Below are 10,851 nucleotides of genomic sequence, written 5' to 3' on the forward strand. Positions count from 1 at the left end.
CCCTTGGGAAGCTTTGTTGTTTAGAGATTGCCTTTGAGCGTGTGTAGAGTGCATTGTCTGTGCTTACTAATTCATTAATTATCGTATGGTAGTGGGTGTTGTATAGCCAGGAGATCTGAAGATTGTCTGGCAGCCTGAAACTCTAGCTCTTTTTGTGGCAAGCTAGGTTTATTTTGGGGGCCAAGAGAACTGTGACTGACCCAAGTTCACCCAGCTGGCTGCATGTGGAGAAGTGGGGATTCAAACCCGGTTCTCCAGATTAGAATCCTCAACTCTTAACTACTACACCCTTAGGTTGAAGCAACTACAGCCAGCCCTTGGGATTAAGGTATGTTGTGGGGGGGGGAATTTAGGGGCGTTTGGACAGACTGAGCCTTGGTACCTCTCCTTGGAAAAGCAAAGGCTTTGCCCAGTATTCTGTACTGGTTAAAGTGACTGGGATCTAGGAGACCTAGGTTTGAATGCTGTGCCGTGGAAGCTTCCTGGGTGACCTTCGGTCAGTCACACCCTCTCGGCTTAACCTAAAATGAAGAAGGGGAGAATGCTGTAAATAAACGTGGGTCCCCACTGGGGAGAGAAGTGGGATATAAATGAAATAAGTACATAAATTATTTAGTACAGGATGCAAACACTGTATGGATGTCCATCCTGTTGCCAGAGATTGCCTTGAAAAGTATTGATACATGGTGGAGAGAGCATCTCTTTCTGGCCATGTGCAGAGTGCCTTTTCTTCATTGTGGGGAAACTGCAGCTCATTCCTCTGGCAACTGGAATTTGGTTGGGTGAGTAGTGCCTTCCAGGCAACCAGCATTGCCTAAGTGCAAGGTTCTAAGGTGTTGTGGGTAGAGGGCCTATTGAGAGCCTTTGCCTGGCACAGTTATGACAAGCAAGCCTCACTCTGAGCATGCACAGAGTGTCATCCCCCCTCGCCAATGGAGTAACTACCATCAGTTCCTCTGGCATCAGGGATTCAGGGGTGGTAGGTGCTTCCAGACAGATATGGGCCTGTTTTGCTGCAGGAGTAAAGATATGGCTGGGCAACCAACATTGCCCAGCTGGTGGTTTCATGGGAGGAAGTGAAAGACAGTTTGTGAGGAGGAGGAGGCATGTGTTCTAAACAGTTGTTAGTCTTCTCCACGCCCCCGCCTCCCCTCCAGTTATGTCATGTTTTATTTTGCCACTTTTATTGCATGTCTGCCTTGAACTTAAATCATGTTGCAAGAAGTCAAAGCGATGCTGAGAGTGGCAGTAAATTTTAGGAAAGCCTAAGCAACAGTGCACAGTCTGAAAGGTATACCCACAGGGTCCCTTGCAGTGTTGCTCAAGAGGCTTGTATGCAAGTTGCCACTTGGTTGTGTCCCAGTACACCTCATGACATTGCAAGTCGTCCTGGATGTGTGTCTGGGATTGTTCATTCTGGGTTTGTTTGTGATCTAACAGTCTTCCCCAGGTTAACTTCATGCAGCACTAGCAGATTCCATCCCTCCCTGATCTCTGTTGTTCCTTACCGTCTGCTTCCCAGCTGTCAAAGTTCATTATAAACTCCTTTGAGCAGGTACTTGATGTTTTTGCTTTTAAGATGCGGTGAAGCATCATGTAAGCAAATAATAAACATTTCTTATGTACTGGTAAGTACCATGCTAGAAACATCATTAATTTTGCATGCAGTTCATCACATGTGGTTTGCATATGGCTATGGATCTTTGGTGTGCAAAATTAAGCTAACATATGTGCTTTGTACAGATTTCAGTGCGGTTTAAATGAGATCCTGAGCCTGTGCAAAGTTATACAGGGAAGCTAGCTATTTACCTCACCAGTATCACACCTTTTAAGTTTAATTCAGATATCAGTTTTTGGTTTCAAAAGTTTAGATTGCAGTTTATTGAAAGATCTGTGACCACCCCCACCCCTCTTACTAGCTCAGCAGCAATTGTTTTATGGAATATTTGTGAACATTGCACTCCATCAAGAAGTGAGTGCTCAAGGACTAAGAAAAAAGGAGACTGTGCTGTTGGTGGAGCAGGTTTATCTGAGAAGCAGCACTATAAAAAGTGTTGGTCATCTGTTGGACAGTGTGGAACTGCTGTATATGGGAGTCATATGTGAAATGGGTGTGTATGTATTATGTGAGTAGTGTGAATGGGGGGAGTGCGAGAGTGAAGTAGGAATGGACACAAGATCTGCAAATCTGTGGGTTTCAATTTGTATGTAATCTAATTTGCTGTGTGTACTTTATTTACAATTCTTCAGAGAATCATTTCTTTGGTATATCTTATACTGTCAGTTGAAGAAATGGCATGTACCATAATAATAAGCAGTGTTTCACATATTCCTTATTAGGGCATAACAAACTGATTCTGCAGCTGCATTTTATTCCATAGCCTTTGTAAGTAATCTTGCATAAAGCCACATCCTTTGCTGTTAAGCAAATAACTACACACCCACATGTAAAATACTGTTCCTCTGGTTTCCCCCAAAGCATTTGACTTCATCTTTAACTAAGCCCTCAAAGGAAGCAGGGTGCAGTGGAAGTGAAAGCTTTGCTTTCTGGAACACATAGCATTGCAGGTTAACTTAAACTTCTGCTGTTGTAGTTATCTACATGAATTTATTTCGTATTCATATTATTGGAAGCTGTATCTGTGATAGCATCATCCAGTTCCATTGTCAAGTCTCTTGTCTTTGATATCTTGGTGGTCTAGTGTAGATAGGCAGAGACAGTAAGGGCTGAGGTACTCCATCACTTGTCACTCCTCAGTATGGTCAAATTAGCTCGTCCTGCTTGGCCACTTTCTTCACTTTTATCACTAGGAATGAAGTAGATGTCACGTTGCTAGATTCCTTGCTTTTCTAACCACAATTTAGAAGTAAGAAAACAGTGAAGAGAGTCAAATCCAAAATCAGGTTACCACAAATGGTACAAATACATGAATATGACTACAAGTCTTAAGATAAGTCACTCAAATTGATTAGATTAGTTAGATTTGCATTGGAGTCTGTGAACCACTCCCAAAAGCTCACTTGGATAAATATCACTTGAATTCTTATCACCTGATTACTTGGCAGTGAGTGGCAGCTGAATATTTAAGCTGGTTCAACTAGAAAATTGCTGAATTTAAGGTGATAAGAAAATGTTCTTTTTTAAAAAAAATTCATGATGCTGTGGTTACATATGGAAACCGGTGCTTGATATTTCAACTAATAAGTGGTGAATTAGATGGTGTGAACTGCCCCTTAAAATCTTCATACACAGCTATTCTAGAGAGCAAGCTGGAACAAATGCATCTGCATTACACAGTTGCTGCTACATTATTTATTAAGCTTCTCTGTGTCTGCTACTGAGACACTGAGGAAACTAATACCATAGAGAAAATATTGTATTTCTTTGCGTGAACTGAACTTTTTCAAGTAGCAGTCCTGTGGGACAAGGTGTGCCTTCAGAGGTAATGCAGAGGTTTTCAATAAATAGCACAAAACTGACAGTGCTTTATTATGCACTTTATTATGTCCTATGGTTTAAATGGTTTTAGAATTGTTTTAATTGTTGTTGCTTAATCTATATTTTATGTTTTATTGTAAACTCTATGCTGATTTTATGTAAGCCAGCCTTGGCCGGGAGAGTGAGGTAGAAATTCAATAAATAAACAAATAAAATGCTGAAGTACCGCATGAGTTCAAAAGAAAACACATTTAACCCGTTCAACTGCAGTTAGTCTTGGGAACCTCTTTCTTACTGCAGTGCTTAGGTTTCTGTAGGAGACATCTGTCTTGTCCAGCCGCAGAGACAAACCTGTTGCTGGAGCAGTCACCAGGGAGGCCTATTAACTGACAGTCTGGTTCTGTGATTGTTAATTATAACATTTTTCTTGCACCATCATGGGAATTTTGGACGGTTGATATTTGGTGCCCTTAGAGCCATAACCTTTCAACTGTATGCCATTGTTGTTCTAAGATGCTTCAATTATTCGTGTGGGACTCGCATGGTAAAAAGGAAAAGATGTTGTTAAAGTTATGGGGCTATCTTGCTGCCTTTCACATAATCTTTCCCTTGTTATTTGAAACAGCTGTCTTCTGGCAAATAAAAGAAGGGGCACCTAAGCTTGTTTCTGGAAAGCCAGAGGCTGGATGAGTCCTTAGAGTGCCTAATTTACAGCCCTATCTTGAAGATATTAGTTTTCAGGACAGAAATTGCACTAGATTTGCCGCAGAATGCAATTCTCTTAGGGTACATGAGTTCTAGGAGCCGTGGTGGCTCAAGTGGTTAAGATGCTGAACTGTGGAAGGTTGGTAGTTCAGCAGTTCGAGACCCGAGTGTGCCGCATGACGGAGTGAGCTCCCGTCTATAGTTCCAGCTCCTGCCAACCTAGCAGTTCGAAAGCAAGAAATTGCAAGTAGATAAATAGGTACCACTTCAGTGGGAAGGTAACAGCGTTCCATGCGCCTTGGTGTTCAGTCATGCCAGCCGGAAATGTCTTCGGAAGCACTGGCTCTTCGGCTTTGAAATGGAGATGAGCACCGCAACCCTAGAGTCGGATTCGACTGGCTTTCGAGCAAGGGAACCTTTACTAAATGCTGTTTAGTTTTTAGATACTGCCTGAGATCTGTGATCTTTCCCATGCCCCCTTCCTTTACCTTTACATGACTTCTAATCTCTACTATATGCATGAGAGAGAATTTACATGGCTGCCTGGTTTGAGGGATATTGTAATGCATCATACCTAGGTTTTAATTGTAGTTTATTCTTTGCTGTATTTTTGCTGAGATGCAAGAAAAGTTATAAAAGGACGCCAATGTGGAGAATATAATTAAAGGAGACATAGAGTGGCAGAAAGGGCAGAGTGTGTTTGTTATGGAGACATTTTCCTGTAATATACTGAAAGAGGCAGTATGTTTAGGGAAGAAGTTTCTGTAATGAGGATGCATTATTGCAGAAAATTGCTGATTTATGGTCATTATCTAGGTGTGGTTAACTGTATGTGAATCAATGGTAAACAGTATTGTGTCTCTTTTTCAGATGGAGCAAATAAAAAGGGCAAATAAGCTGTTCACAAATGACTGCATATTTCTGAGAAAAACATTGAATATACCAGTTACATCAGAGAAACCTTTGCTATTTAATGGACTGAACTCGCTGGAGTCTCCTGAGAATGAAGCAATTAGCAGCCCCCCTTCTTATGAAGATGATCCGGTGACTGTTCAGGAAGACAAGTCTTCACCCAGTCCTCAAGAATCTGACAATCATCTTCTTCCACCTGAAGAATTATCTGCCAAAGATTTTCTACACAGACTAGATTTGCAGATTAAGCTGTCCAAACAGGCAGCTAGGAAACTAAAACCTGAGGATACCAGGTATGATTTGCAAACCAGGATAGAAAAATCCAAGGTATTTAAGCGGAGTGGGTGCAGTTTTAAAATAATTTTTGAGACTGTTGTTCAGGGCTGGTATTTATTTATTTATTTACTTGGGATTTATATCCTGCCCTACCCAAGCGGCCCATATATTAAAAGTATAATATTGGCACGTAGGAATTTGAAACATTTTGAGTTGTTTTGAATGCCGTTCTTTTTGTTTGGTCTCATACTTGGAATGAAATAATTGTGTATACTTGCCTTTTGTTACATTTTACAGCTATATAGCATCTACTCCCACAGCACATGGATGCACAAGATGCAGGCTTGTAGTATGTGACTTGATTTGGATGAAGTAGGGAAGTTTTGTGGCATCTCAGAGACAAACAAATGTAATAGTAGCATAAGCATGCATGGGCTACAGTCAGTCAGTCAGTAGATCTATATATTTATAACTTCATGCATCTGATGAAGTCTATTCTAGGCCATGAGAGTTTGCATTTCAAAACTGTTAGTTTTTTTGTAACAAAATCAAAAGGTAGCCTTCTGACACTTTAACAACTTATATAGCTTCTGAAATTTGTAACATTATTAAACAAGTATCTTTTGCTGATCATTGTTGTTGTTGCTTTCTCTGACTCCTAGTATGTTGCATTTCCTATTCCAAATGGAATAGTATGGCTCCACCGTCTCATGTTTTTAAAATATATTTTTCACACTGATGCGTCATCTCATTTGTTCTGTGTGCTCTGTGTGTACTTACTATGAACACACCTGAGTTGTTTGGGGTTCTACAACTAGTGTTTGTTTCCTTTTCTTGTACTTCCTGTTTTCCTTTCCATTAGCACTTTTATGTTCCTTTCATGGCAATTTAATCAATATATACTATTGCTCACTAAGCTTGATTATTTTGGTATCTGTGTAGCAGGCTGCACTTTATTGTAGCTAGAGTTGCCTGCTGTGGCACTGGCAACCTGATGAGCATTTACACTTTCAGTTTACACCTGCCTTCATCTGGCTGCTGATTTGGAAGGGTTATATTTCTGGAATTTCTTAATTTTTATTAATGATGGATTTCACACTGCATCATTTTACAAACATATAATCTCTGAAGCATTCTGTGTAAATGGTCATCTTGCTGATGAATCTGAAGCTTGGAAGAAAGGAGACATTAATATAAAATTAGGTGGCTTTGACCTGGCAATTAAGCTGATGGCTTATGTGACATGAACACTGCAAGGACACAGTTTGCTCTTTATCTCTGTCATGCAGAATCAAGTGTGGAGGAGGATGTTTATTTTAGTGTCAAGATATTTCACATAGGAAGACTGCATAAATTAAGTTGCAATGACTAAACTAGGGGGAGGCAAATTGCAACTGGTAAGGCGGCATATGTATAGTCAGGACTTTCCCCGTGACCCGTTATTTTCATACGTATTGTTAGGTTTTTGAGGAGCACTTGTATCTTTTTTAAAAAAAAAAACAAAGTTCACCAATCCAAATCTATGTTAGGAATGACTGATTATTTGCACTTCTCTTTTAGTAGCAAATATTTGTAACTCTAATATTGGCATGTGTCTTACAAGTAAGATATAATTACGGAGCTCACACTACACTGAATTAAATATTAAGGTATACATTTTATTGTACTGGGTGTGCTTGCCATATTCATCATAGGATTGGGCATACAGATAAGAGAATTTACAGTAAATTGCATTCTAACCCATCTTGATGTAATGCAATCTAATCATAATCATGTTTGGAAGTCAGTGGTGTTAACTTTCAAGTAAGTGTAGGATTGCTGCCTGAATCACTTAGGTTTGACACATTGCTAGTAAAATGCTGCCTTCCAGAAAAGGCTTCAGAGTCCTGCATTATCAGCCTGTCCTTTCCAAGCTATAGCCATACTGTTGTTTTGTTTGCCTCTATCTGCTCCTATTCATTCTTGATCATTTGGTCCCCGTGACTCCCTGTTTTAATTAAGCTCCACATTCAGGCAGTCTCTTAGGGCAGCCTGTTAAGAGCAGGAACAGAACAGCAAATCACAAAGCCCCAAAAGGAAGAATAGGATTGTTTTCCTTTCAAAAGGAAGCAACTGATTGGCTTAGCGACAGCCAGAACAGGAAAAGAGCACCATACAAGGAGGTGTGATGATAGAAGAAACTATTAAAAGTCTTGAAGGCGGTTACATGTAACCTTTGCCAGGAGCAGGCAGTGGAGGGATAGGCCCATGTCAGGCCAATGTCCAGCTTTGTAGAGTCTTGTAGGGTTTAATATTTGCACGGTCTTCCCCATAACAGAACAGAGTTCCTTTCCTTTTTTTTCCTTTTAGTGAGAAAATACTGAGCGAATTAAAGGCAAACTGCACATTAAGTGTATGATCTATGATATATCCCAAAGTGGTATTTTTTGTTTTAAGCATAAAAGCAGTAGAGGTTAGGGGAGGTTTGGATCAGGGCTGTAGTGTTCAGTGAAGGGAGAACTAGCCCTTTCCCTCTCCGTGCCATTTCACTACTAAAAGTACCCCTTGGAAGAAAGGTGTGCCCAGTGCAGTCTCCTATGTAACTGGCAATTGGGCCCCAAGTGGCCATTAGATGGCAGAGTGGAGCTAGATGTTGCCTTAGGGAGGATATTTTCCAAAACCTTTGTATGCTGAGATAATGGGAATGCAGGACTGGATAGGGACATGGGGAGGATCTAGGGGTTAAACGGATGTTTAAACCTTCCTGCATCCATTTAGTTTCTTCAAATGCAGTTTTCTGTTGGCCATACTTGCAGTTTTGGACCCTGCTAGGCAAAAATAAAAGAACATCAGGGTGTTGATGATGGAATTTGCTGTCTCAAATTCTAGGGCAGGGAAACAGTCACATATCCTCATTCTATGAGTATGCATTAATGTTGCAAGGGAAATAAGGGGTTAGGAACTTCTAGTCCTAGTGGCTAATCCTGCCTTCACTACAGAAGCGGTTTTGTAGTCAGTGGCAACAGTTAGAATCAAGCCTCCTTTGGTGGGGAGGGAATGGTATAAATCGAATAAATAAATTAATAAATACAGTTATATTAAATGTTATATTTTATAATTACTAATATTCTTCTACAACTTATTCTATAATGCTAAATGCAGTTTAGTATCTCATAGCTTGATGGTGTGTCAGCATGTTTTAGTTTGTATATTTATGCATACTTTATAAAACTGTATCCTGGCAAGTTTATGCATTTTTATACGTTGTTTAAAATGCTTATTATGGACTTCATCTAGTCAGTTTAGCCTCTTGCAGTTTGTGGCATGGGTTCTTGATGTTTTGCAGTATACCTGGCAACTGTGTTCAGTTAATTTAGTGAAAGATTAAGACTTTGAGGCTTATGTAGAAACTGCACACTAACAATGTGTTGATTCAGATGGTCTCTTTTCTTCTAGTGGTTATCTGTATCAGGGGTCCCCAAACTATTTGAGCCTGAGGGTGCATTTGGAATTCTGATGCAGGGTGGTGGGCAGAACCACAAAATGGCAACTGTGAGAGGAAGCCCAAGTGCAGTGGAGAAGAAGGATAATTAAAAATATATATACTGGGGAAGAGGCGTGAGAGAATAAAGCTAAAATTGTAATGGCAACGGCCGCCAACACAATGTTAATTTAATCTGCATAGTTAGCCAGCAGCTCTACTGGCAAGATCCCCCCCCCCTCACCAAATCTATGGCCAAGAATAAAATCTAGTAAAAAGTTGTTCTAATTCATGATAACCAGTCAGAAGCTAGCTTTGTGTTTGTTAGGAATGTAGAGAGTCGATCTGTGATTTCAGTTCTTCCTGATATGTAAACACTTCATGCTGTGTTTTAAAAACCATAAATGTTTTTTTCCATCCATGAAATGTAGCAGTGTTTGGGGAGTGTTATTGATTCTTGAATGAGCTGGCTGTACAAATTATCTGCAGCACAGTTAGGGATGTACTATGCTTGTGTTTTTTAAGTGCCAACTGAAAATTGGGGCACGAGTGAAACTGACAGCCGGTTCCTAAGGATAGCTTCATTGGGTAGTGCAGCTAAAGTGCGAGTTTTCCTGAGGAATCCCTATCCTTTGCTCTGTCAGGAAGGATATCTAGGATGCTGCACTGGGAGGGGCACAGAATTGGGTTCTCCATCCCTGCACCTTGCAGAGCAATGCAGTGGGTCTTGCAGGGATTAGAGGCAAGAAATCAGAACAGCAGAGACAATACCAGTTTTTGTGGCATTACAGGCAAAAGTAAGGCCCTCCGGTGCTGTCTGTTCCATAGTAGTGCTGTTGGACAGAAACAAAATACAGCACCTTCCTACACTGCTTTTAGGCACCCTTGATATATGGTGACTAGAATTTGAGAAGGAATATGTGCAAGGAGGTTGATAGTTCACGTACAGATTCTCAAAATATGGACTTTAAAAGTAGACTTGTTAAAGTTGATCTGACTACTGTGACGCAAACTGTAGGTGGCATTTTCATAATTCTGCTTCCTTTTGTCTCAACAGGGAGGATGATGAAGAAAATCCCTATGCAACTTCTTCCTATCAGCAGTAGAAGACACATGAAGAGCTGGAATAGAAACAGTTCTTAAAAAACTAAATAGGTCAAGATTCAAAAGGGGAACCCTTTTGGATTGATTTATTCTGGTGTATTTGTTACAAGTCATGTATAGATAATTCCACTGACTATACTTGCACTAAAATGTTTTTGGACCATTTGCCTTCTGCAGGTTGGTGTCCTTGTTCTGTACGTCATTAAGGGAAGTAAGCCTTCCAAACTAGCAATTGCCTTCATATTTTTGCTATGGAATAAGCAGCACAGTAGCATCAACATATCCCAGAGACCATCTTTATGTAGAGTCTTTAAGAAACAAGACAGCATACTTAAGCATAAGAGACATTAAGTGTTCATGAAGAAAGGCATTCTTGTGAGCTGTGAGGCAGATAAGTTTGTTGCGTTAAAAGTATCAGAGCTGATGGATGTGGCCTTGAATGTTGTATGCGTGGGAGTGCGTAAATGTGTATACAGAGTACATATATAGAAAAGGATTTTTGTTTTCCAAAAATGAACCAGTTTTAGCCACCTGTTTTGAGAGGGGGGAAAAAGTTGGGCTTTTAAAGTAGAGAATACTGTTTGGAAACTTAACTTTTTTAAAACAAAGAAGAAAAGCTTACTAAAATGTATTTTTCTTTGTGTTAGGATAATGTTTGAAGCAGCTTCTTGTGTGCAAACATGTAGCTTTCATTTAATTAAAAAATGCACTTTAGGTCGGTGACTTATATTTGTTATTGAGCCTGTCTTATATAGAAAGCACAGTGTCTAGTGTTTTGCAGATATATTTCAAGACATTTTTTTTAGTTTCATTTGGATGTATTAAAATTTCCTAAGATGTTCAAGAGTCTGTGCTTTTTTCACTACTGTAATTTTTTTTTAAGAAATCAAGATTAGAATCATCAGAAGCCTGACATTTTGTGTATTTTTTATTCCTAAAGACTTCCTGAAATACT

The 10,851-nt window shown here is 39.9% G+C and overlaps 1 protein-coding gene across 1 annotated transcript in view; it reads left to right on the plus strand.

Annotated features, from left to right (window-relative positions):
• Positions 1 to 10,632, plus strand: part of LYSMD2 (LysM, putative peptidoglycan-binding, domain containing 2) — a 12,181-nt gene extending 1,549 nt beyond the window's left edge. The window contains exons 2-3 of the mRNA XM_015425484.1: positions 5,015 to 5,349; positions 9,850 to 10,632. Of these exons, the coding sequence (XP_015280970.1) occupies positions 5,015 to 5,349; positions 9,850 to 9,898 (384 nt within the window). The 3' untranslated portion in view covers positions 9,899 to 10,632. The remainder of the gene's footprint in view (positions 1 to 5,014; positions 5,350 to 9,849) is intronic.
• Positions 10,633 to 10,851: the final 219 nt, after the last annotated feature.

The sequence above is a fragment of the Gekko japonicus genome, unplaced genomic scaffold, assembly GCF_001447785.1.
Source record: "Gekko japonicus isolate JY-2015 unplaced genomic scaffold, Gekko_japonicus_V1.1 scaffold462, whole genome shotgun sequence".
Classification (NCBI taxonomy): domain Eukaryota; kingdom Metazoa; phylum Chordata; class Lepidosauria; order Squamata; family Gekkonidae; genus Gekko; species Gekko japonicus.